This window comes from Oncorhynchus gorbuscha, linkage group LG12 (assembly GCF_021184085.1).
Source record: "Oncorhynchus gorbuscha isolate QuinsamMale2020 ecotype Even-year linkage group LG12, OgorEven_v1.0, whole genome shotgun sequence".
NCBI classification, from domain to species: domain Eukaryota; kingdom Metazoa; phylum Chordata; class Actinopteri; order Salmoniformes; family Salmonidae; genus Oncorhynchus; species Oncorhynchus gorbuscha.
The window spans coordinates 20,694,240-20,722,054 of record NC_060184.1 but is presented as its reverse complement, the minus strand read 5'-3'; the positions used below and the strand labels follow the sequence as shown (position 1 = coordinate 20,722,054).

General features: G+C 44.7%; 2 protein-coding genes across 4 annotated transcripts in view; both read right to left on the bottom strand.

The window, feature by feature from the left end:
• Window positions 1-2,732: 2,732 nt before the first annotated feature.
• LOC123990344 (probable G-protein coupled receptor 139) lies at window positions 2,733-3,968 on the bottom strand. Its single transcript, XM_046290924.1, has 2 exons — window positions 3,896-3,968; window positions 2,733-3,742 (listed from the first exon to the last, which is right to left on the bottom strand). The coding sequence occupies exons 1-2, from the start codon at window positions 3,966-3,968 to the stop codon at window positions 2,733-2,735; spliced, it is 1,083 nt and encodes a 360-aa protein (XP_046146880.1).
• Window positions 3,969-8,381: 4,413 nt separating this feature from the next.
• LOC123990674 (tyrosine-protein kinase Fyn-like) overlaps window positions 8,382-27,815 on the bottom strand; it is a 97,077-nt gene continuing 77,643 nt past the window's right edge. For 2 of the 3 annotated variants that reach the window (XM_046291412.1, XM_046291413.1), the window contains 9 exons: window positions 24,906-25,004; window positions 23,678-23,781; window positions 22,691-22,840; window positions 15,666-15,830; window positions 13,387-13,566; window positions 12,771-12,847; window positions 12,418-12,571; window positions 11,902-12,033; window positions 8,382-10,159 (listed from right to left, as the gene is read on the bottom strand). In XM_046291412.1, the coding sequence (XP_046147368.1) occupies window positions 9,951-10,159; window positions 11,902-12,033; window positions 12,418-12,571; window positions 12,771-12,847; window positions 13,387-13,566; window positions 15,666-15,830; window positions 22,691-22,840; window positions 23,678-23,781; window positions 24,906-25,004 (1,270 nt within the window). In that variant the 3' untranslated portion in view covers window positions 8,382-9,950. Of the gene's footprint in view, window positions 10,160-11,901; window positions 12,034-12,417; window positions 12,572-12,770; window positions 12,848-13,386; window positions 13,567-15,140; window positions 15,297-15,665; window positions 15,831-22,690; window positions 22,841-23,677; window positions 23,782-24,905; window positions 25,005-27,815 lie in introns of all 3 variants that reach the window. The other variant, XM_046291414.1, reaches the window with a different exon arrangement.

Here is a 27,815-nt window from a genome sequence, read left to right as displayed (position 1 = left end):
CTCCACTGGGCTTCTCCAGTGGTCCTTGGGGTCGTCCACCTGGCCTACATCATTGACAGTCACCTCAGGGGCGAACCAGCCCTCTTCCTTTGGCCCACAGGTCACAGTAGGTCCAGGGTTGATAGTGTCATAGACTCATCTGTCTCCAAAGGAATGCTTCTGTGACAACAGGAATCTGACAAAAATAAAAAGAGAGGTTGTTATTCAGCTTAAGCCATTTAGAAGAAGTAAGGGACAAAATTATTTATTATAACTTGGAGTGAGTTTAGTGAAGTGTAAGGTTAACTCTTCTGTCTGTTAAGTGTAGTAGTGTTTCCTGTAGTGTTTCCTTTAGTATAGTTGACAATTCCATACCTTGATAGAGTCCATTCTTCTCTCAGGAGGGATAGACTTCTTGTGAAACAAACGTGATATTGAAACAAACGTGATATTACAGGAATAAACGTAGTATTACAGGAATAAACATGGTATTACAGGAATAGACATGTATTACAGGAATAAACGTGGTATTACAGGAATAAACATGGTATTACAGGAATAGACATGTATTACAGGAATAAACGTGGTATTACAGGAATAAACATGGTATTACAGGAATCGACATGTATTACAGGAATAAATGTGGTATTACAGGAATAAACATGGTATTACAGGTATTACAGGAATAAATGTAGTATTAAATTAATAGAATATGAACTATGTGGATAGCAGCATGAGCACTCCTGGCAACACTTTTCAGAAACCTTGTATTCACAAGTGACACAAACTGTTTTAGAGTGAAACAGATAGCAGTGATCTATAGCTATCATTCTAGATCGATGTAAAACACTTCCCATTTCGCAATACAGAACTCAAAGCAGTCCTTTGGTGATATAGAGTCACTATAATACATACGATTATAACCAGTCAAACCGATGCTCCAAGAAAGTGAACTTTTTCATTCGTTCAAGCAACTACTGTAAACCTTCCTGCATGGTGTCTGTGAATGAGTAATAAAAAAACAAGTCTTCTACTAAATTCTCCCGACTTCAAACAATGAAAATAAGTTCAAACTTACAGAAAAGTGTGCCATTTACAGTCACGTTTAACAGTTAAACCTGAGCCCCACTCAACTTTACACACCTATCTGTGTCAGAGCTGTGTATTCCCTGGCTCCCTCTACATGCAAATCTGCTATGAGGCAAACAGCAAACATTCCCTCTATTTATGTTTGAAGAAAAGATCCGCTCATGCAAAGCAGAGAAGTTCCTTTGCACAATTTATGCAAATAATGCGGGTCATGCAGTTCACGTCCGCCAATCAGGTTGTTCTCCAAACAGAGCAGGAGTTCTGCAACCAGTCATGATGAACCTTGTAGTTTGAACTGATAAATGAGAATGGAATGAGATAGTTAAAACATACCCACAGATATGAAGGCACTTGGTTAATGGAAAGTATACCGTCCATTAAAGTGAACAAGCCTTTAACATCCACACATGAGGATATAAAATAGCCTACACGGTTTGGTATTGTAATGATACTTTTAATGTTTGAGCTTTACCTACAACTTATTTCTGTGTTCTATTCATGTGCTGTTCTATAAACCAATCTGTGTTCTTGCAAGTGGCTGACTGTACAAATCCTCACTATCAGTAGCTGCAATTTGGCAGTACGCCCAGACCTTGTTTTGAGAACAAACTAAATATATCTCAGTTTCAAGGTCTAGCTTAGAGAGAAGAAGCCTCGTGAGGTATTGGTCTGTCACATGAATGAAACAAAACGGTAAAGATGAATTAATTATGCTAAATCATGCAAATATAACTTGTCTGTGTATAGCCGTATGTAAGACTACTGCTGGGTCTGCCTAAGGCAGAGCTCCTGAATGATGTGTACTATAGTGCATTGAGTTGGTTGGAACCTCTCCAGCGTGCTGACAATAAACAATGATTCATTTAATATTGACTTGGAGTGTTATTTAACCAGGTAGGCAAGTTGGAGTGTAAGAATTTCCACAACAGTATAAATTCAAATGTTGTTTTACAAGTTGAGTTTTCTTTGAAAAAAGTCAATGTAGGCCAACAAACAATATTCAAACATAGTTTATAACAACACAGAACGATCCTACAAACATACAATAAAATTCAAACATTCAAACCAACAACTATAGAAACGGGTATCCAGTAACGAAAACCAGTCATTGTAAAAGTTGTTCATATAGTTGTCCAGTCACCACGTCCTGCGTTCCCCCCTCCTTTCCTATTGAGGTGTATAAACCCTGGACTGTTAATACTATGTATTGGCCATTGAAAGGCTTTGAAGTCACTGGTCGGCCATCGGCCATATTGTCCCTCCCCAGTAGGAGCAGTCATCCATAGGAATGAATGGAATTCTACAAGATTTCAATTCAATGGTTCAAGAACAAAATTATATGTATTTAGGTATTTTTAATTGTTGTGTGGGGATGGTAACATTAGTACTCTCAAAAAAACAACTTAAAGGAATTTAAAGAAATATATTTTTATGTTTAGCTCACATAACATAATTTAAAAGTTTGCATTAAGGTGTCGGTAATACGATAAACGTGTCAAAAACTAATGTAGACATTGCATTTCTTTAGCTTCCAAATCTTTTTTTTTACAATGGAGGAGAAGTTCCAAGATGGCTGTGCAGTAGTGGCTTCAATACAGTGCCTTCTGTCAGTCATCCAGGGTTTATACACATCATTGTCCTTTCCCCCTCCATTCTCCTCCTCTCTACTGGGTCTGTTTGAGGTTGGTGAGGACTACAGTGATGGGGTCTCTGGTCGGCGGTGTTTTATGGTCCACCAGAGAGAACACCTTCATTGTGGTCTGGGTGAGAAAGGAGCCCAGCTCTCGGGCCTTGGACTTGCAGGCGAGTGTGTGGATCAGCTCCTGGCGGAAACCCCGGCTCACCATGCAGTAGAGCAGGAAGTTGGTGGTGGAGTTGAGGTTCTGCAGCATGTTGGCCAGGTCACTAATCAAGTTGATGGGAATGCGGTAGTCGTTCCGGTCAAACCAGTCGTGGTTGTACTTGGTGCGCAGGATGCAGTAGGTGACGAAGCGTGGCAGGCTGAGCACTACGAAGGACACAGACACTGTGCCCAGCAGGAAGATGGTCCTCCGCACCATGCCCTTGGTGCCCCCACCCCGCATGAAACTCCGCTCCTCCTTGGTAAACATCTTTCTGGCACGGGTCAGGTGGTGGCCGATCAGCGAGTTGAAGATGATGACCAGGATGATGGGGATGCCACCGGAGAGGAACGTAGTGACCCACACCAGGACAGTAGAATAGATATGGCCCCTGTAGTGACACCAGGGCAGAGTCACATTCTTCCCCTCTCTGGTGAAATTCTTCGGCGTCACCACATTGATCCAGCCCATGGGCACGGAGGCCAGGTGGGAGACCAGGATGATAGACGCACAGGTCAGCCTAGTAACCTTGGCCTGGGAGAAGTGCTGCTTGGCGGACGTGCTGCTGAGGACCAGGTAGCGTTCGATGGTAAACACCACCACGATCCAGGAGGAGCTGTACAAGGAGCCGTACTGCAGGAAGCCCATGATGCCGCAGGCCGGGTGGGAGTGCCAGAAAGGCTGCAGCTGCCAGAAGGTGAGCGTCAGGTCCAGCAGGATGACCCACACCAGGTAGAAGGTGTCCACGATGGCCAAGCAGCTCAGGTAGATGATGGCCGTGTCAGACATTCCACACTTCCGGAAGCAGATCATGTAGAAAGTGAAGAGATTGGCTGAGGAACAAGAAATAGAATGGCATCCCGTTTTGAGTTGTGACATTTCCTTTTCAATTACTCTCACAATAATTAATGAAAACAAGTTTGGAACATCACACAGACACAAATAGATTTAAGAAACAGCACAAACAAGATAGAAGATTCACACACCTGGGATCCCCAGAATGCACAGCAAAGGGTAGTAGACCTTCTGAACAGTGATGAAGCCACTGTCCCCCTCCATGTTTCTGTCCTCCTCCTCAGCACCAGGCAATAGCAGATAAGGTAATGCCTGCAATAAACCCATTAATGTTAGCCGGATGGGAGGACATTATTGATACAGAGATGAGCACAGTGTAATAAACAATATGTGGAGAAGGACCGAGAAGGGTTACATATTTCTCCCCCCAAAAGCCTTTGGTTTATACTAGGCCTTTATGGATATATTATGATTGGGGTTGGCTATTTGTTGACGAGATGTTAAGGGTAAATTTCAATGAGAAAAGGAAGCACTCAATCAGATTCGGCAGACTTCATGATCACGTTTGAAAAGATTCCATACATCTCAAGGCAAGGATGAACGTACGGACAGCATTTGATTCAGTGTCATATACTGTGAAATATTGTGAAACTGATGATGACTTGAAAATGAAAGAGAGCCGCACACTCTAGATGCACACATTTAATTACCAACGTTTCAACAGCCAAGCTGTCTTCATCAGGGTACAATCACAAACACTGCGGGATGACTCGTTAATGTAGTGTCAAAAGACACAGGTGTCTGTAATCATGGCCAAGAGTGGCCTAATATCATTGGTTAATTATCAAATATTAAAATGGCATACAAAGAACAGCATACAAACAACAAATGGATAGCATACTGGGTAAGTAAATTCATTTGACTACAAAAGCTTACAAACAATTACAATGGCAAAGTCACAATAATCTCAAGAATGGCTTCAGATCAAAGTCTACGTTGAGACCGAAGGGAGCAAGGGTCTTTAAGTTAAAGATCCAGGAAGCCTCTCGTTTTAACAATAAATGATCATGTCACCCCCTCTCCTAGGGAGGGTGACATGTTGTATGCCAATATAACGCAGAGACAAAATGGAGTGGCCTGCCTCCAAGAAGTGGGCCGCAACTGGGTAAGTAAAGTTCTTACACCTAATGGTGCTACGATACTCTGAGATACGTACTTTTAATTCGTGCTTTGTTTTACCCACATAATTTTTACCACAAGGACAAGTTATAAGATAAATAACTGCCTTAGTGGAGCACGTCATAACACCTTTGATTGGGATCGATTTCCTTGTTTGTGAGTGCCATTGTATTGAGCACAGCCATTACATTTGTCATTTCCATCCAGTAGGGGCGCAAATAGACGTTGTTCAGGAATATTTTGGGGTGGTAAACCAGAGTGTACCAATTGGTCTCTGAGATTTCTGCCCCGCGAGAATACGACTAAGGGAAGGTCCGAAAACACATTACCGAGACTATCATCGGATTTTATAATGTGCCAATATTTATGAACAATTCCCTTAATTTGTTCAGAACGCTTTGAACAGCGGGTAGTTAGAACACAAGAATGCATATTTTTTGCGAGATTGACCTTAAACGGTCATGTCTCGTTTTGTTTTTAATTTTCTCATTGGCAATATTAATCTGATCATTTTTGTAGCCCCTCTCCTTGAACTTTCTTTGTGTCTCAGCCATATTTCTGTTGAAATCTGATTGTTTTTTGCAAATTATTTTGATTCGACAGAATTGGCTGTAGGGCAAACTATTTTTCAAGGGAAGTGGGTGACAACTATCAGCCCTCAACAAACTGTTATGATCAGTAGGCTTCCTGTAAAGATCAGTGTATAGAACATTATAATTAAAATATCATGATACTGCCAACTGCATGACTAAGTGCTAGAATCTTCTTGCTGTACCATTCCCATCCCTTTAAAAATGGATAAAACAAATGGAGAACTGTATGGTAAACATAACACTACCGAGAGTTTAGATTCCATGGGGAACTGTATGGTAAACATAACACTACCGAGAGTTTAGATTCCACGGGGAACTGTATGGTAAACATAACACTACCGAGAGTTTAGATTCCATGGGGAACTGTATGGTAAACATAACACTACCGAGAGTTTAGATTCCATGGGGAACTGTATGGTAAACATAACACTACCGAGAGTTTAGATTCCACGGGGAACTGTATGGTAAACATAACACTACCGAGAGTTTAGATTCCATGGGGAACTGTATGGTAAACATAACACTACCGAGAGTTTAGATTCCATGGGGAACTGTATGGTAAACATAACACTACTGAGAGTTTAGATTCCATGGGGAACTGTATGGTAAACATAACACTACCGAGAGTTTAGATTCCATGGGGAACTGTATGGTAAACATAACACTACTGAGAGTTTAGATTCCATGGGGAACTGTATGGTAAACATAACACTACCGAGAGTTTAGATTCCATGGGGAACTGTATGGTAAACATAACACTACCGAGAGTTTAGATTCCATGGGGAACTGTATGGTAAACATAACACTACCGAGAGTTTAGATTCCATGGGGAACTGTATGGTAAACATAACACTACTGAGAGTTTAGATTCCATGGGGAACTGTATGGTAAACATAACACTACCGAGAGTTTAGATTCCATGGGGAACTGTATGGTAAACATAACACTACTGAGAGTTTAGATTCCATGGGGAACTGTATGGTAAACATAACACTACTGAGAGTTTAGATTCCAAACTTTTATCAATAAAAACACACTTACACTCCCCTTTTATCAATAAAAACAAACAAAAAAAAAAACATGCACTTGTTTACAATAATCCCATCAATGTAAGTGCATCATTTAACAATAAAGTGTTAGTACAGGTTACTTACACAGAGGGGCAGGCCTGCTGGTAGAGTAGAGATCCACAGTGTTGCCTGTCCAGTCCAGTCCAGTAGTATTAGGTGATGATGAGGACCAAATGAACCAGCTGCAGGTCATATAAAGCTTCCCTATCTCTTTCCCTCTCTCTTTCCCTCTCTCTCTGGGCAAATCTACATACAGGAAGGAGGCCTCATCTACAGGTGTCACGTCACCTGAAGCACAGGTGGACAGACAGAGCTGCACAGCGTAGGACAGACCTCTGTAGGGTTTATATTGATCTGTGAGATCCAGGCCATGATAACTAAAATGGTATCATTTGCGCTTGAATAAGATCCCTATAATGTCCTTTATAACAAATGAAGGATTGTTATTGTGATGTATCCAAGCAGATACATGTATTACAAGTCACCAGGATTCATCAATGAATTAAGATATTTCACTCAGGCTGTTTACCATTGAAAAGAAATAGCCTGGTCCGGTCTACTTAACTGGGTGTGTCTGAATGTCTCCCATAGTCCCCTATGCAATAGCAGTTGGGTCTGATCTACTTAGTTCATTGACTTTAATTGAACCCCCCCCACACACAATTGTTGGGGGATAGACAGCTGAGTAAGGTGCCTCGCTTCCTCTTATGTCTCTGAGCTCAGTACACCCCGCCAGTGACACACCCACACACGGAAAAGACTCCCTCTTGTGGTCTTAACAGAAAAATAACACTCACTATCAGACTGGTCTTGTTCAAGATTACTGTAGAACCTGGAGAGAAAAAAAGTTAACAATGTTCCCCACTTACCTGCTAACATAATGCTTTTACTATTACAGAGATTGTGCAGTGACTCTCGTCTGATAACAGACACATGTCCTGCAGCTTATCAGCCATCACGACTCGTCCCATAAACATTGATTCAGAAATCAAATAACGGAGAACAAACAACAGGACTGATGCTGCGGCTGGTAGTGATTATATGACTAAACACTGATCAAGAAAGCTGTGTATTTGACTCTGATGTGTGAGCCTGTAATAGCTGAGCTGTACCTAAGCAACCTTTACCAATGGAGTTGATGAGCTACATGATGAGGTGTGAGGTGTGTCACCACTGATTGCCTGAGCTGCAGACTATGTGTGTATGCGTGTCTGGCCATAGTGTTCCCCTGTATCTACCTGGCACTGGTGCCTCAACCCGCTGCAGGCCTGCCCTGAGATCATGTCCTTATTATACAGCTATGGGGCTGGAGAGACCAGCCCTCTGGAGAGACCTGCTCGCTGCTAGCCCTCTCCTTATTTTACAGCTATTGGGGCTGGAGAGACCTGCTGGCTGCTGGCCCTCTCCTTATTATACAGCTATGGGTCTGGAGAGACCTGCTGGCTGCTGGCCCTCTCCTTATTATACAGCTATGGGTCTGGAGAGACCTGCTCGCTGCTGGCCCTCTCCTTATCATACAGCTATTGGGGCTGGAGAACCACAGCTGTCAAAGGTCCAGTCTGTCTGTTCCTATGCTAGCATGAGAGAGTGAGACAAAAAGCGAGCGAGTGAGAGAGATGGAGAGAAGCCCTGTTTATACCTGAATGCATGTTAACGGCAGTTATAAACAGGGCTAGAGAGTCTTCTTCAAAACTCTTCTTTTTCACCCTGTAGCAACACCAGGCCGTCATGAAGGCAGCGATGGACAGGCCTAGTGGATTACAATGTCTAGACACACACAACAGACACAACGTATAGAAGCAGCAATTCCATAAAAATAAAATAAGTGTCTTGGAAAGAGTGTAAAATGTTTATTGTTCTTTTTGAATTTCAAATGCCAAACCACTGAATTAACAAAACAGAAATGTAAAAAAATGGAAAATGGAAGAAATAAACTAGGAGGATTACTGACACTTTTAAAACCATTAAGTTGTAAAACTGTAAAACAACGATGGGGTTCAATCTTAAACAGATCCCGATTATCACTTTAACCGTCTTAAGATAAGAACAAATACTACATTGAGACAAAACAAGGTCAAGCTTTACAGCCGGACGTTTCACCAGTGTCTTTCAACATTCCCCTTGAAGATACAGTACAACCCATTCCTCAAAGATCTAGCAATTAAGGTTCAATAAAACCTACTCGGAAACAAAAGACACACGACTTAACATATCCATGTCAGTTTAAACATTAAAAAGGTCAAGTCATCCAAAGGAAGTGGTCCAGAAATGAGCTGAGAAAGGATCCTACTGGTGGTGCTGTACTGCATACAGACAGACCTAGGGTGGGACATGAGGTGAATGGGGACATGTCACTGTTCACAGAGGGAGGAAGAGACGTTACCCACTAAGACTTCCCAGTACATGGCTACACATCATGGAGGAAACAAGGTCCATGAGATGGATCCCTTGGAATGGCTGTTAAAATGGAACTCGGCATACAAGTTCAAATATGACCATTAAATGTCGACATACATCTTTCTCTTCTTAAATAAACGGTATGCCCTTCCAGTACACACTAAATAATACCTGGAAAGACAGATTTTCCCCCGTTATTTACTTTTCTTCAAATCTGGTAAGCGAGAAGAGATATGTTCAAAAGTATAATTCTTACACGTTTGGCTGCAATTACAAAATGTAACATACATTATTTGTAAAATAACTTTGTTACAGCATTAGCCCAACATCTATTATTATGAGGAGGACAAAGCTATCTCACATTGATGAATCATATCAAACTTACTTCATAAGAAGCATTGCTAGAAAAACAGACTACTTTGTCATGCTAGCCTAGTCGGTAAAACAGATGACTTTGCAAAGAAAGGAATGTCCTGTAGAATCTGGATTGGAAGAGAATCTGGATTGGAAGAGAATCTGGATTGGAAGAGACCAGATAACTTGAGATATTGGTCTCATGGTGCACCATTGAAATGGTCATAATTTCTTTATTATCATCGTCATCATCATTATTGTGCTGGAGAAAATATGTCAAACAAACAAACCAACAAAATAAAGCCCAAAAGTTAAGCAAACAAGCTGTTCATATTTACATTGAATACAGGCATTTCATTGCATCATCACAAACCCAACCACACCCAAATCTCCCTCCCTTCCCCTCTCCCTCCCTCCTTCATAACCCATAAACGCCCAACCTATTTAACCCAGCCCCAGCTAGATCAAACCCCACTTTCCCTCACACACAAAACCTCTGGTATCCAGTCTGTTGAGTCTCAGGGTCAGCCACGGAGAGTGAGGAGAGTTGAGACAAGATGCTCTGTTAAGTTGAGGAAGATGTACAGGTCCCTGGTCCCTGGTGGGGCTCCAGAGAGCTACGGTTCAGTCCAGTCCTGTTCCCAGCCCAGCGTTTAGAGGTTGTCCCCTGGCTGGTACTGCGGCTCCGTGGCCGTGAAGTAGTCCTCCAGGAAGGCCTGCAGGTACTCGAAGGTGGGCCTTTCCTCGGCGTCCTTCTTCCAGCACTGCACCATGAGCTCGTGGAGGGAGATGGGGCAGTCCTGGGGACAGGGCATCCTGTAGCCTCGCTCCACCTGCTCCAGCACCTCCCGGTTGTTCATCCCTACACACACGGGCGCCAGACAAACACAGACACACAGACACACACAGACACACACAGACACAAACAGACACACACAGGAAAAGAGATAAAGATAAGTTCAGTAACTACAGCAGAGGTTTTAAAGTAACCGATAAGACAGCTCAATGAAAGACATCAGTTTTGACCTCTAATGAATGACCTTAATGACAGAGACATTGAGCTTTAAACCTCAGGGATGCTGACCTTAAGGCAATATCTGGACCTGGAAAAGCATGGGTTACAACCTGTGGATGTTTGAATGGCTTACTATCCGCTTTTGACTAGCTAAGAGATGTAGCCTCTGCATCAACAAGAAGAGTCCGGAGAAAGGGCTTCGAAAGCTGCTAAGACATCTGTTAGGATGATGCTATTATTCCCTCAGCTCCAGCTTGGCCTCCATAGCGTGCAAGCCCTCCACTCGTGCCCATTCTCCCTCCCTCCCACACCAGCTCAGTGAAGTGGCCCATCTAGACAAACATGTGTCCCTCCCTCCCTCCCTCCCCCTCCCTCCCTCCCTCCCTCCCTCCCTCCCTCCCTCCCTCCCTCCCTCCCTCCCTCCCCTCCCTCCCTCCCTCCCTCCTCCCTCCCTCCCTCCCTCGTGTTGATCTCAGTCAACTCCCTGCCCCTGACCAGTCCTCTCACATGGGCTAGCAGCAGCCCAGAGGCAGACCCTGGATTAACAGTTATAAATCTCTGATTCTGGCAGGAAAACAAAGTTACTCAGCCGTGGTTAGACCTCTTCTTTTCTTTAGCGTAAACAGCGGGAGCTGCCTGCAACTTGTTATGCAAGCTGTTGTTGTACTTATAATTGCACCATAGTCCTCTACCTATTCTTAATACAAGTGAGGCTTATCCATAATAGTAATTTAATAAAAACAAACACAACACACATCGTCTTGAGCTCTGTCAGGATGTGAACATTATATCACATGGGTTGAGTCCAAAAATGGCACCCTCTACCCTACATAGTGACCAGAGCCCTATGGTGCCATTGGAGACAGAACCATTGGGTTGCTACCCTACATAGTGACCAGAGCCCTATGGTGCCATTGGAGACGGAACCATTGGGTTGCTACCCTACATAGTGACCAGAGCCCTATGGTGCCATTGGGTTGCTACCCTACATAGTGACCAGAGCCCTATGGTGCCATTGGAGACGGAACCATTGGGTTGCTACCCTACATAGTGACCAGAGCCCTATGGTGCCATTGGAGACGGAACCATTTAGTTGCTACCCTACATATTGACCAGAGCCCTATGGTGCCATTGGAGACAGAACCATTGGGTTGCTACCCTACATAGTGACCAGAGCCCTATGGTGCCATTGGAGACGGAACCATTGGGTTGCTACCCTACATAGTGACCAGAGCCCTATGGTGCCATTGGAGACGGAACCATTGGGTTGCTACCCTACATAGTGACCAGAGCCCTATGGTGCCATTTGAGACAGAACCATTGGGTTGATACCCTACATAGTGACCAGAGCCCTATGGTGCCATTGGAGACAGAACCATTGGGTTGCTACCCTACATAGTGACCAGAGCCCTATGGTGCCATTGGAGACAGAACCATTGGGTTGCTACCCTACATAGTGACCAGAGCCCTATGGTGCCATTGGAGACAGAACCATTGGGTTGATACCCTACATAGTGACCAGAGCCCTATGGTGCCATTGGAGACGGAACCATTGATTCTCTGGTCATATGTCCCTTGATCCACCTCACCTGGGTAGGGTACCCGTCCCTTGGTGACCAGCTCAGTGAGCAGGATGCCGAACGACCACACGTCTGACTTGATGGTGAACTTCCCAAACAGCGCAGCCTCTGGGGCTGTCCACTTAATAGGGAATTTAGCACCTGGGAGAGAACAGAGGGGGATGAGTGGATGACAGAATATAACTTAGCTACATATGGCTACTGGTATTCATTCTCTCCAGAGATGGGAGTGTCTCTCAGTGTCTCTGTAGTACAGTGGTATAGCCAGATAGTGAGCCATTGACATCCTGTCAGGGTGTGATGATGCACACAGTATTGTGTTGGAAGAACTCTCTTCATGAACTAAGGCAATCATTAGTGTGTGTGTGTGTGTGTGTGTGTGTGTGTGTGTGTGTGTGTGTGTGTGTGTGTGTGTGTGTGTGTGTGTGTGTGTGTGTGTGTGTGTGTGTGTGTGTGTGTGTGTGTGTGTGTGTGTGTGTGTGTGTGTGTGTGTGTGTGTGTGTGTGTGTGTGTGTGTGACCTCACCTTGCCGTGCTGTGTACTCATTGTCCTCAATCAGCCTGGCCAACCCGAAGTCGGCGATCTTACACACCAGGTTGTCCCCGACCAGGATGTTAGCCGAGCGCAGATCTCTGTGAATGTAGTTCATCCTCTCGATGTACGCCATGCCTGCTGCCACCTGGAACAAACAGACAGACAGACAAACAGACAGACAGACAGACAGACAGTAAAATCACTGAGTTAAATGTAGTTCCAGAAAGAATACAACACACGGTGACACACCCCTGTCCTGAAGTTTCAGTGCTTCTGAGTTGTCTTGTTTGTGGTCAGTTATATAAACACAGAGCTGAGTGAGTGACATCTTTATCGGGGCTTACCTGGGCTGCCATGTCAACCAGATTGGGCAGCTTCAGTCCTCGTCCCTCCCCATCCTTCAAGAAATCCAGGAGGCTTCCTAAACAACAGGAGATATCTGTTGTCAGAACATGCATTTGAAATAGAAGATCTTTATTGAAACAAGTCTTCTGAACGTCAGTTAACAGTCTGACCTACATGTGGGATTCCTTCCCAGCTTGTCAAAGAAACAATGTTTTCAGCCCATTTTTTTCTACACTTAATTGAGGGATCTGAATCTCTTTCTTGTGGTGCTCGTAAATGTCAGCTTGTTGGCCAACTGTGCCATAGTTAACTATAGGCTTCAATTATTGTTGCACTGAAAAAACACACAGGGCTTGCAACAAGGCAGATGGTTACATAGTCTATCTAGCTAGGCCTACAGCGTGTCACTGAAGGTGCTGGCTCACCACCATGTCAATGTTGGATTATTCTTTAAAGAAATATTGAGTTCTAGGGTCCGTTTTCTCCATAGCATCGTCGCAGAGTACGTGGACAAAGGTATTGTATTGTGTGTGTGTGTTTCAACATGAACTGTATGTGGGTGTGTGTCTGTCTATGTGTGCATGCGTCCATTCATGGGTGTGTGATTGACAATACCTTTGCCCATGTACTCAGTGACGATGTAGATGGGTTCCTCAGACACCACAGCGTAGAGCTGCACCAGCTTGTCATGCCGGAGCTTCTTCATGATCTGGGCTTCTTCCAGGAAGGATTCGGGAGACATGGTGCCCGGCTTCAGGGTCTTCACCGCCACCTTAGTGGTGCCGTTCCACGTTCCTGTTACCCACCAAGGACAAAGTAGAAGTACAGCCGTCACATCTCACAACTTCTGGGGCCAGTTTCCTGGACAGTTTAATCCTAGTCTTGGACTAGGTTATTTCGGTGGAAATTATCCATTGAGCATGCTTCTTAGTCCAGGACTAGGCTCAATCTGGATCTGGAAAACTGTTCATTGATGTATACAGTACATCATGTCACAAAGCAAGACTTGAGACCATTTTGTTGTGAATTCAATAAGTAATACTGTGTACAACAAAGTATGTACATATCTAAAAACTCAATAAACAGACAAGTCTTGCTTTGAAATACAACAACGCAGCACACAACTCAGAAATAGACATTGACGTCTGCTTGCCTTTAATTCACACGCACAAAGGTTGTCCTGAGGGACAAATCAATGTGTATGACATTTATAGTGACCCTTCCTTTCAAATGGCTTTCAAAAGCCATGAGAGAGATTTGGCAAGGTTTTAAACCCCACAATATACCAACGCGGGAAAGGATCATCCGTTGTAGGATAATTAACAAAAGCAATAGCCCTGTAAGTAAGGCCCTCTCTGGTGTCGTGCAAGTTACTGTACTGTAGCACAGTGTGAGCATGCCACTGTTCTCTACAATAGTGTACCTACAGCTTCAGACCTTTGTGTCAGTAAGTACACTGTGAAACATTGAACCATTGAATCAGGGTCTTCTTCATACGAGGTAATTTAGCTTGTTCTGTGGCTGCATCCCAAATAGCATCCTATTCCTGTACTACTTGTGCCCAGTGCCCAAAGGTAGGGCACTATATAAGGAATAGGATACCATTTGGGATGCGGGCTGTCACAGTAAATAATGCCAAAATATTAACTGTGACCTAAAGGCAAGACAGACCTCGAGTCAGTGTGTGACATTTGGGATCCACATGCTTTTCTACTGCGGTGAGTTTGGGGATTTTAATTGAAGAATTTGAATAAATCCTGGAGAGCGGTGTTGATAAGTGACACAGCCATGACTGCTGGGCCTCGTCAGTCTTTTTGGGGCCTGGTACTGTGCAGTGACTGTGCTGAGGTCACCCGCTGGGTTCTGAGGTAATGGGATCCCGGGTGTCACTGGCAGCCTGGTGTGGGGCTAGGCTATCAGCCGGGACTAGCCCCAACCAAAACCCCAAACCCATAAACAGAATGTCCAAACATTACAACAGGACACACCCCTGATCTAAAACTCTGGACTCAAAAGTAGTTCATTTAGCCAGTTCTACACAAGATACATTAAAATAATAGTAGGATTGTATGTTTAAAAAGTTACTTTTAGGCTACTGATTTAAGCCTTTAAGCCCTCAAATGAAGCATGATAAAATAATATTTGCAAAAATGTAGGGTATCCTGAAAAAAAGAACGATAACTTACATTTTCATGAACCATTACAATACAAAACTGAACCACCTGCACAAAAGTTTCATTTTGTGATTTATAGACTGAAAATGTCCTCAGGTGATTCAATACTTAGAAAATAAATAAATATAAGTTATCAAATTTTCTCCCGGACACACTATAAATGAAAAGAAAATGATGGAACTATTTTGTTCTTACCACACCACACCTCAGCAAAACATCCCGCCCCCAGCTTTACTTCGAACTCAAGTGAGTCTCTGGCGATTTCCCAGGAATCGTGAGTCAGGCCCACAGTATCAGGGGTGTAGTTCACACACACACCGGTTAAATTAAAGCACAAACCATCCGCACTCTCTACAGGGGAGGGAACATGGAAGGCAAGGCACACAGAGTTAACTACCAGGGAGAGGAACATGCAAACAGGCAGATGGAAGGCGGCCATATTGAATTGAGAGAGCAGAGTTTGTAGACATTGACAGTTTGTTGAAATCATTGTTCGTGTTTTACATGGATCACAAACTAAAAGTGTCCCTTAGAGAGACCAGGTAATGATGATCTTATTTAACAGTAAAGGCGTTTCTGACGTTCCCCTTTTCTCTAAGAGAGAGAGGTTGTGAGGAGACTGAATCTGTTCTCTGTCTGATGTCTCTGCTTTCTCAGTCAGTGTGGCCTCCTTTCATGTAGCCTGTGGTCAGACGTTTACGGAGGCGAGTCTGCCCGTACCCATCCAGACCTCCCCAAACTGCCCATTCCCCAGACGCTTGATGAGCTGCAGTGACTCCCGTGGGATCTCCCACACGTCTTTGGTTTTGACGGACAGGTCGGTGAGGCGGGGCATCCCTTTGTGGCAGGGCACTACCAAGCGACAACACAGCCCCGCTGCCCGCTCTGCAGACAGGCATGATGAGCGTGCACACACATACACACACGCATACCCACAACACACACACACGCACGCATACAGAGACACAGAGAGAGAGAGATAGAGAAGAGAGGGGGGTTGAAAGAAAGCAGTTAGCAAAGCACTTTGAAGAGAGAGAGAGAGAAAGAGAGAGAGAGAGAGAGAGAGAGAGAGAGAGAGAAGAGAGAGAGAAGAGAGAGAGAGAAGAGAGAGGGAAAGAGAGAAGAGAGAGAGAAGAGAGAAGAGAGAAGAGAGAGGGAAAGAGAGAAAGAGAGAGAGAGAGAGAGAGAGAAGGAAAGAGAGAAGAGAGAGGGAGAAAGGATTGAGAGAGAGGATAAAAAAGTGAGGATTGAGAGAGAGAGGATAGAGAGAGAGAGAGAGAAGAGAGAGAGAAAGGATAAAGAGAGTGAGGATTGAGAGAGGAGAGAGAGAGAGAGAGAGAGAGAGAGAGAGAGAGAGAGAGAGAGAGAGAGAGAGAGAGAGAGAGAGAGAGAGAGAGAGAGAGAGAAAGAAAGGATAAAGAGAGTGTGGATTGAGAGAGAGAGATGATAGAGAGAGAGAGCGAGAGAGAGAGAGGATAAAGAGAGAAAGAAGATAGAGAGAGAGAGAGAGAGAGAGAGAGAGAGAGAGAGAGAGAGAGGGATAGAGAGAGAGAGAAAGAAGTAGTAGCAGTCAGTTAAGGTGAACTCTTATAGCAGCACAGTTCCAGGTGCATCCAGCGGTAAGCACCACAGCAGCCAGTCAATCTGTCCCACTAAATGTCCCAGACAGTGTCTGTCCCCAGGCCATAAAGTCAAGCCTCAATCTGTCTAACGCCCTCTTAGCTATTGTTCATCAAATCACACTGAGTGCTGTTCCATCCACCCTCCCTTTAAGTATCATACAGTACCGCATTAGGATTCTGTCGCCTCTGTTGATGACACACAGAAAGTGACATTTTTACCAGCTTCACTATATTCCTTTGAATGTAAGAAATTCAGTAAGGAATTCAGTAAGGAATTCAGCAAGGAATCCAGCAAGGAATTCAGTAAGGAATTCAGTAAGGAATTCAGTAAGGCATTCAGTACGGAATTCAGTCATGAATTGAAGGGTCAGTGTTGTTTAGGTTGCAGCGTGTTTTGTGTAGTGGTTGCTCTTAGTCAAAGCTAGAATTAAGTGATTAGCAAAGGTCAGATATGACTGCAACAGCCCGCTATAGATGGCCACATTAATGGTTCTACTCTGGTTAATGGCATGTGTGACTCCCAACACTTTATTATAATGAATGTAATTGCTTGGAGATAGCCAGCCTGTCAATCACTTCAAATGAACATTAAAACATCCTAGTTGTAATGATGGTTAAACACAGAGAGACCACATAGTTAATGCACAACACGGTGCACCACAACTAGGACATTTTAATGTTCATGCAAACTAGGGAGTAAAGGAGGGTACTGTAGTCTAGATTTGAGACAGGGACAGCAGAAGCCATTGTGGCTGGTAGCTGTATGTCTATTAGTGTGTGATGATGAAAACCCGTTATCTCATCCCTGACATTAACATATCCGTTACTTCTTTCCGCAGAGAAAGTAGATGTGTTTGCCCACCATCGATTGAAAGCGAGGCGTGTGGATGGTGCTTCCGCTGCTGTCCCTCCACTTTGATTCCCCTGACATGCAAGGGCCCCCGGGCCCCCCCGGAGATAAGGACCAGGCTGTTTGCTCAGGGTAGTAAAGGGGAGATAAAGGCTTGTGTCTCTCCAATGGGAGTGCTGTCTGACTGTGCTGCAGCCATTAAATCCCATCGGGGCCTGTTGCTGTGACCCGGCATCAATACTGTACTTTATGTCTCAGTCTCACTATCATAAAACATGTCAATACAGCAAATGGGAGAGGCTGGCGTTGGACACACTGCATGCACACAGTAGGTATCAAAACAGTTATTGTCCTTGTTGGCTATTAAGATAAAGTGGTATTTCTGAGATAAGGATTTCATTTTTTAAACTACACTCTTAGAAACTAAGATGCTATCTAGAACCTAAAATGGTTATTCGGCTGTCCTCATAGGAGAACCCTTTTTGGTTCCAAGTAGAACTGTTTTTGGTTTCAGGTAGAAACCTTTTGGGTTTTATGTAGAACCCTCTGTGGAAAGGGTTCTTCATGGAACCCAAACAGGTTCTACCTGGAACCTAACAAGGGTCTTCAAAGGGTTCAAAGCCATTTTAGGCACTAGATAGCAACTTCGTTTCTAAGAGTGTAGTTTGCCCTGGTGGTGTTTGGCCTATGTGATTGCTGTTTGGCCTGGTGGTGTTTGGCCTATGTGATTGCTGTTTGGCCTGGTGGTGTTTGGCCTATGTGATTGCTGTTTGGCCTGGTGGTGTTTGGCCTATGTGATTGCTGTTTGGCCTGGTGGTGTTTGGCCTGGTGGTGTTTGGCCTGGTGGTGTTTGGCCTATGTGATTGCTGTTTGGCCTGGTGGTGTTTGGCCTATGTGATTGCTGTTTGGCCTGGTGGTGTTTGGCCTATGTGATTGCTGTTTGGCCTGGTGGTGTTTGGCCTATATGGTTGCTGTTTGGCCTGGTTGGTTTTGTCCTATGTGATTGCTGTTTGCCCTGGTGGTGTTTGGCCTATGTGATTGCTGTTTGCCCTGGTGGTGTTTGGCGTATGTGATTGCTGTTTGGCCTGGTGGTGTTTGGCCTATGTGATTGCTGTTTGGCCTGCTGGTGTTTGGCCTATGTGATTGCTGTTTGCCCTGGTGGTGTTTGGCCTATGTGATTGCTGTTTGGCCTGGTGGTGTTTGGCCTATGTGATTGCTGTTTGGCCTGCTGGTGTTTGGCCTATGTGATTGCTGTTTGCCCTGGTGGTGTTTGGCCTATGTGATTGCTGTTTGGCCTGGTGGTGTTTGGCCTATGTGATTGCTGTTTGGCCTGGTGGTGTTTGGCCTATGTGATTGCTGTTTGGCCTGGTGGTGTTTGGCCTATGTGATTGCTGTTTGACCTGGTGGTGTTTGGCCTATGTGATTGCTGTTTGGCCTGGTGGTGTTTGGCCTATGTGATTGCTGTTTGGCCTGGTGGTGTTTGGCCTATGTGATTGCTGTTTGGCCTGGTGGTGTTTGGCCTATGTGATTGCTGTTTGGCCTGGTGCTGTTTGGCCTGGTGGTGTTTGGCCTATGCGATTGCTGTTTGCCCTGGTGGTGTTTGGCCTATGTGATTGCTGTTTGCCCTGGTGGTGTTTGGCCTATGTGATTGCTGTTTGGCCTGGTGGTGTTTGGCCTATGTGATTGCTGTTTGGCCTGGTGCTGTTTGGCCTGGTGGTGTTTGGCCTATGTGATTGCTGTTTGGCCTGGTTCTGTTTGGCCTGGTGGTGTTTGGCCTATGTGATTGCTGTTTGCCCTGGTGGTGTTTGGCCTATGTGATTGCTGTTTGGGCTGGTGGTGTTTGGCCTATGTGATTGCTGTTTGCCCTGGTGGTGTTTGGCCTATGTGATTGCTGTTTGGCCTGGTGGTGTTTGGCCTGGCCTGGTGGTGTTTGGCCTAGTCTGGTGGTGTTTGGCCTGGCCTGGTGGTGTTTGGCCTATGTGATTTCTGTTTGGCCTGGTGGTGTTTGGCCTATGTGATTGCTGTTTGCCCTGGTGGTGTTTGGCCTATGTGATTGCTGTTTGCCCTGGTGGTGTTTGGCGTATGTGATTGCTGTTTGGCCTGGTGGTGTTTGGCCTATGTGATTGCTGTTTGCCCTGGTGGTGTTTGGCCTATGTGATTGCTGTTTGCCCTGGTGGTGTTTGGCCTATGTGATTGCTGTTTGGCCTGGTGGTGTTTGGCCTATGTGATTGCTGTTTGGCCTGCTGGTGTTTGGCCTATGTGATTGCTGTTTGCCCTGGTGGTGTTTGGCCTATGTGATTGCTGTTTGGCCTGGTGGTGTTTGGCCTATGTGATTGCTGTTTGGCCTGGTGGTGTTTGGCCTATGTGATTGCTGTTTGGCCTGGTGGTGTTTGGCCTATGTGATTGCTGTTTGCCCTGGTGGTGTTTGGCCTATGTGATTGCTGTTTGCCCTGGTGGTGTTTGGCCTATGTGATTGCTGTTTGGCCTGGTGGTATTTGGCCTATGTGATTGCTGTTTGGCCTTGTGGTGTTTGGCCTGGTGCTGTTTGGCCTGGTGGTGTTTGGCCTGGTGCTGTTTGCCCTGGTGGTGTTTGGCCTATGTGATTGCTGTTTGCCCTGGTGGTGTTTGGCCTATGTGATTGCTGTTTGCCCTGGTGGTGTTTGGCCTATGTGATTGCTGTTTGCCCTGGTGGTGTTTGGCCTATGTGATTGCTGTTTGGCCTGGTGGTGTTTGGCCTGGCCTGGTGGTGTTTGGCCTGGCCTGGTGGTGTTTGGCCTATGTGATTTCTGTTTGGCCTGGTGGTGTTTGGCCTATGTGATTGCTGTTTGGCCTGGTGGTGTTTGGCCTATGTGATTGCTGTTTGGCCTGCTGGTGTTTGGCCTATGTGATTGCTGTTTGCCCTGGTGGTGTTTGGCCTATGTGATTGCTGTTTGGCCTGGTGGTGTTTGGCCTATGTGATTGCTGTTTGGCCTGGTGGTGTTTGGCCTATGTGATTGCTGTTTGCCCTGGTGGTGTTTGGCCTATGTGATTGCTGTTTGCCCTGGTGGTGTTTGGCCTATGTGATTGCTGTTTGGCCTGGTGGTATTTGGCCTATGTGATTGCTGTTTGGCCTTGTGCTGTTTGCCCTGGTGGTGTTTGGCCTATGTGATTGCTGTTTGCCCTGGTGGTGTTTGGCCTATGTGATTGCTGTTTGCCCTGGTGGTGTTTGGCCTATGTGATTGCTGTTTGCCCTGGTGGTGTTTGGCCTATGTGATTGCTGTTTGGCCTGGTGGTGTTTGGCCTGGTGCTGTTTAGCCTGGTGGTGTTTGGCCTGGTGCTGTTTGGCCTGGTGGTGTTTGGCCTGGTGGTGTTGGGCCTGGTGGTGTTTGGCCTGGTGGTGTTTGGCCTATGTGATTGCTGTTTGCCCTGGTGGTGTTTGGCCTATGTGATTGCTGTTTGCCCTGGTGGTGTTTGGCCTATGTGATTGCTGTTTGCCCTGGTGGTGTTTGGCCTATGTGATTGCTGTTTGGCCTGGTGGTGTTTGGCCTGGTGCTGTTTAGCCTGGTGGTGTTTGGCCTGGTGCTGTTTGGCCTGGTGGTGTTTGGCCTGGTGGTGTTTGGCCTGGTGGTGTTTGGCCTGGTGCTGTTGGGCCTGGTGGTGTTTGGCCTGGTGGTGTTTGGCCTGGTGGTGTTTGGCCTGGTGGTGTTTGGCCTGGTGCTGTTGGGCCTGGTGGTGTTTGGCCTGGTGCTGTTTGGCCTGGTGCTGTTTGGCCTGGTGGTGTTTGCCCTGGTGGTGTTTGGCCTGGTGGTGTTTGGCCTGGTGCTGTTTGGCCTGGTGGTGTTTGCCCTGGTGGTGTTTGACCTGGTGGTGTTTGGCCTGGTGCTGTTTGGCTGCGGTGGTAAAGATGCGTCGACAATATAGAAATTAAACCTAGATAAAAAGCCAAGTGAGAGATCGTGAGAAAGCAAAAGGCAACAGAAGAAGCACAAGCCCTGGAAGAAAACAACAGTGGTCAAGGTCATTTGAAGAGGTGTGTTTGGACTTCACACTATATGCTCCCTGGGGTGGCAATAGAGGGCATGGAAAGACAAGGTTAATGCACTGTGACACAAACATACACACAAAATCCATACGGTTCATTTCCAGTGGACTAACAATCGATATGTCAATGTGATAACTGGAGCACATCACCATTCTCATGGAGAGAGATATACAAATATATAGAGGTAGAGAGATGCATAAAGAGAGAAAGGGAGAGAGATTGGGTGAGGAAAAGACAGAGAGTGAGAGAGTGAAAGAGAGAGAGAGAGAGAGAGAGAGAGAGAGAGAGAGAGAGAGAGAGAGAGAGAGAGAGAGAGAGAGAGAGAGAGAGAGAGCGAGCGAGAGAGAGAGAGATATGTCTGACACCAACACGTGCTCATGAATGCAGTATGTCATCATCAATGGAGTGGCGTTGAACAGTCCTCGGCGTCTGCTGAGAACACGGTCTGTACGACGGGGACTAAGATGCCTATTAGAGTGAACCAATTGGCCTAGTTACTCACACTAAGACTAGAGCGATCGAGTAGGCTACTTCACCCTTGCAGGTTCCCTTTTCAAACAACAATAAGTGGCGCTAGTGTCACAAGTGTCTCAATAGTTGTAAAATAATTGATTTCAAAATGTGTCACTTCATCAATTCTTTAATCACTTATCTGTTGCATCCTCAACAGTTTTCTGAAAGTTTAGAAAGTGCTAAGCTGAGTATTTGAAGTTTGCATTTATGTTTTACATTACCACTAGCCTTTACTTCAATTTCACTTCAATTGCACTCTATTCCCTTCTCAAATCTGAAGAGGCCTTAACAGTGTAAATGAGATTTTACAGATGAACAGTGTCAACATAATGCACTTCTGGATCACTCCAAGGAAATGGACACCAGACAGAGGAGAAGCCTCTTGTATCTATTTAGGCTTTCCAATCATCTGCTACATCCATATCCTGTCTCCACTATACTATAACACCAATATGACTACAGCTCTGCCTGAAGGAGTTCCACTGTACATTACTGTAACTCTAACAGGTCATCATAGATACGCCACTCATAGATGTCTAATAAACATTCTAATAATGGTGTATGAATGGTATAACTGACTGTTTTGTTCAGCTCACTGTTACTGCAACTCCAGGCCTGCACTGAAACCGATGATAAACTAGCCATTTTTGAGGCAATATGGCCATCGTATGCATTTCAGTCATATATGTCTAACGAATGGTGTATGAATGGTGTAACTTGGACCTGTTCTGACTCTTACCTGAGTAGTGCTGTACCAGCTGCTGTAGGGTCTCAAACTGAGCCCTGGTGGTGATGTAGTAACCGCCGCTGTCCAGCTTACGGATCTTATAATGCTTCACGTGGTCCCCCTTTACGTCATCCCAGTCTCGTATGGACAGGGAGAAGGCACCTGTAGGACACACAGATGGGGAGTGTCACTGGGGAACCATCACTTACCTCATGCATTAGCACTGAGGGTCATGGGAAATGATTGATAGTATTAACAGATACAGAATGAGATTTTATAGAATAGTCAGCTGCTCAGTTGGATAAATGAACAGTATATCAAACATTCTGTTAGACAGCTGTCCTACCACACAGGCAGTGGTGTAAAGGACTGAAGTAAAATACTTTAAAGTAACTACTTCATTTGGGGTACTTCACTACATTCCTATAGAAAATGATGTACTTTTTTACTCAATATATTTTCCCTGACACCCAAAAGTACTTGTTACATTTGGAATGCTTAACAGGACAGAAAAATAGTTCAATTCACACACTTATCAAGAGAACATCCCTGGTCATCCCTACTGCCTCTGATGCAGCGGACTCACTAAACAGAGAACATCCCTGGTCATCCCTACTGCCTCTGATGCAGCGGACTCACTAAACAGAGAACATCCCCGGTCATCCCTACTGCCTCTGATGCAGCGGACTCACTAAACACACATGCTTCATTTGTAAATGATGTCTGAGTCTGCCGTTGACTACCCCTATCCCTAAATACATTTTTTTTTAAACAAGAAAATTGTGCTATTTGGATTGTCTAACAGAAGTCATTTAAAATACTTTCTACTTTTATTTTTGATACTTAAGTATACTTAAAACCAAATACTTTTAGACTTTTACTCAATTAGTATTTTACTGGGTGACTTTCCTTTTTACTTGAGTCATTTTATATTAAGGTATCTTTACTTTTACACAAGTATGACAGTTGGGTACTTCACTTAGATGAGTTGATGGTTACCTTTTGTAGTTTCGCTCTCTCTGATGAGATAGGTGCCACGGGGGTTACCAGTGAACAGCAGCTGCCTCTCTGCATCCTTCCGGCCTAGTTTCCCAAAGTACCAGCTATGAAGAGTGGGTAACAACGAGTGAGGGAGGCACAATCATAAACCATCCATCTTGGTTTGGTATAGACTATGTGTGTAAAGGGTCTTTGAGTTGAAAAATGATCATCTGATACACAGCGATCAGAGACACGTTGATTGTGACACCAGTCACAGGGCCAGTTAAAACTCTCACTGCAACACTGCCAATAAATCCCCATGTGGTCGTGGTCTCTGAGACTAGAGGCTGAACACTGGCTAAATACATATAGAGAGGGAGCATGACATGTCTCTTACAGTAATAAGTCAGTGTTGGTGGATTGAACCACCCCCCATACAAACCCTGGCTGTTTAAGTCCATCATGCTATAGTGTACCTTGTGGTGCACCAATAGAATAATGACATCATTATTCACCAGAGTCTGATGGAGAGTGAGGTGGGAGAAGGGGCCGGTAGCACTGTCTGACACCAAGGTATATATATATATCTATACACACACACACACACACACACACACACACACACACACACACACACACACACACACACACACACACACACACACACACACACACACACACACACACACACACACACACACACACACACACACACACACACACACACACACACACACACACACACACAGGGGAAAACTCTCACACAGTCTCTGACATTTCAAACATCTGAAAACACAGCATTTAACAATTCACACAACTCTCCTCTCTTTTATAGTGTCTAATAAAAGTGTTTTTAATGAGCCGGTGAAAGTGCCAGCTCTGCAGAGACATACTGTACAAATCCCAGTATGTTTACATTTCTCCTCAGAGCCTTGTCTTGACTGTTAACTTCAGGCACTGAGATATAGAGAGCATATCTGCGCATGTCTAAACTTCTGACATCTTCCTCTCTCCCTGTTGTCTCAGATAGAAAACAGAGGAGAGAGAGCGAAAGAGAGTGAGAAGAGAGAGGGTTAGAGAGACAGAGAGTGTGTATGTGTGTGCGTGTGCACGTGTGTGTGAGTGTATGTGTGTGAGTGACGTGACAGGAGAAGTGTCACATTGTGACCTGGTGTCTGGTGTGCCATGTATTCAGCTCTGTCAGAAAGTGTCCCAATGAAACCCAGTATGACAGATTGCTCCTCACTCCTCAGCCTGGATGGAGTCCACTGGAGCCACGTAATTACTGGGGATGTAACCATTTCCACCGGTGGTGAGGGAACGAGCATCCCACCAGTCCCCTTCACTGAGGGAGAGAGAGAGAGAAGGGGGGCAGAGAAAGGGAGGGAGAGCGATAGATTGAGAGAGAGAGAGAGAGAGAGAGAGTTTGAGTTTTTATAAAACCTTTATTTTTTACTCAAGTGTTAACATAAAAACAAATGACACACTGCCCTTTCAGAAATGAAAAAACAAATGTAATTCCTAAATAAAAATAAATACATAACATATACATTCAACTTATTTCATCGGCAAAAAATAATTTCCCCTCCTCTACAAAACAAAGCGCTCTTTCGTAGGCCCACTTCTCCTCAAATAATAGGAGATCTTTTACAGCTGAAAAGAACTCAAAATCTACTTTTATTCTTGCTTTTACTAATCCTTTAAAAACACATCTTACATCCTGCCCATATCCCGTTTCTATCTTGTGTTTTCTACTCAGAAAAATTGACATCTTAGCTTGTCCCAAAATAAAATTTAACATTTGACATTTTCTTTTCTGTTGTTTACTATATTGAAACCCCAAAATAAAAACCGTGTTATTGAAAAATTCCCCTACAGCTTTAAACAAAGATTCCAGCATTTCCAATAGAGGTTTTATCCTCTCACACTCCATAAAACAGTGAAAAATTATTACAAAAAGGACATCCATCTCTAACATCTGAATTAATAACAGATACAAAAGCATTAACTGCAATGATGCCATGTAAAACCCTCCATTGCATATCACCAGTACCCTTTTGTAACGGTGGTTTGTACAGTGCTCTCCATGCTGGCTTTACCTTGTCATCAATGCCCAATTTTACCCTCCATGGAGTGTCTTTTCTATTTTTCAATTTATCTTTATTCAACACCTTGACACACCCCTATACAAGTCCTTCCCATTCACCTCATCCAAACCCACCTCCTCCAACCCTCTCAAATCCAGCAATAACGCCTTTCTTTCTGACTCTGGGATATTTGGTGTAATCCCTAGTCTTGGAAATGAGACGTCTTCATCTTGTACCTTCTTCTTGTGGCTACTAAGCATACCCCATTCTTCCGCTGACAGAGCCTTCCTACAGCTCCCCAGCATTTGTCCGACAATCCTTTCCGACCTCATCCCCAAATGTTCTGCCACCCGTCTTCCATCCATTAAGGCGGGCCCAGCTATGGCCATTAACTGTCTTAAGGTGATGATTTTCCCCTTCACCAGAATCTTGGAGAAATGTGGAACAGCTGCAGTTGTACAATCCAGTCTTGCCCCATACACCAGAGGTTCCTCCAACAGCCAATGCACTGACTCCGCTGAAGTTCGTCTGGACACCTTCATTATGCTCCATACTCTGAGAAGTCCTCTGTAAAACGGAGGTACTCTCTCCCTAGAAATCTGGCTACTATCAACCAGAAATAAAGCCTTCTTTAAACCTAATCCTCCAACCCGTTGTAATATAAGACCTGCCACCCCTCTCCACACCACATTTTCCGGTCCATAAAGCAACCTTTGAATAAACTGAAACCGGAAAGCAGCAGCCCTACTAGCAAGATGTACAAGACCTTGTCCCCCTCTTCTTTTGACAAATACAAAACACTTTGTGGAACCCAGTGATATTTATCCCAAAAGAAATCCACAATAATTGCCTGTATCTTAGCCAGAAGGCCAGATGGTGGTTCTAAAACTGACAACCGATGCCACAGTGCAGATGCAATCACATTGTTAACTATAATAGTGCGCCCCCTATATGACATACGAGATAGTAACCAACGCCATCTCCTCATCCTCCCTTCCACCATTTCAACCACCCCACTCCAATTTTTTTCCATAGTCCCCTCATCTCCTAGGTACACTCCAAGATACTTAAAACCTCCTTTACACCATTCTAGCCCCCTGGCAAAGCCATGATCCCTCCAGACCATTCTCCAATCTGTAACGCACAACTCTTTTCCCAATTTACCTTTGCAGAGGATATTCCCCTAAAACGATCAACAATTAGACTCAAGCTATCCACCTCCGCTTGATTTTTCACTAGCACAACTACATCATCAGCATAGGCTGAGAGACGAATAGGAGGAATATCCTCTGAAAAGCACACCCCTGCAATGCGACTTCTAATGCTATTTAGTAGTGGCTCTATAGCAATGGCATATAACATTCCTGACATAGAACATCCCTGCCTAATACCTCTACACACTTTAAAAGGAGCACTCAAACCACCGTTAACTTTCAATACACTTTCAATGTCACCATATATCACCTTGATCATGGCAATAAAACCAGAGCTGAACCCAAACGCCTCAAGTGTGTGCCATAAGTATTGATGTTCAACTCGGTCAAATGCCTTTTCCTGATCAATTGAAATTAGACCAGCATCCAACCCAATATCCCTAGAGACGTCCAAAAAATCACGAATCAGAGAAATGTTATCCCCTATCTGCCTGCCAGGAACACAGTAGGACTGATCCGTATGTATGATTTGCCCCATCACCTCCCTCAGCCTGTTGGACAAAGCTTTTGACAATATCTTATAATCAGTGCACAATAAAGCCACCGGCCTCCAGTTCTTCACCTCCTTGGGTCACCCTTTTTGGGCAGTAGGGTGAGGACAGCCCTTCTGCAGCTTATTGGTAGTAACCCTCCGGTTAAACTATCATTAGCTACTTCTAACCAATCCTCTCCCAACATAGCCCAAAAGACTTAAAAAGTCAACGGAAGCCCATCAATGCCTGGTGCCCTTCCATTTTCCATGCCTTTTAATGCAGTGTATAAATCCTGCAAAGACAATGGTTGCTCAAGCTCAACCTGAACTTCTGCAGCCACCTTTGGGAGCCCATCAAAGAACTGCTGTGTCACTGTTTTGTC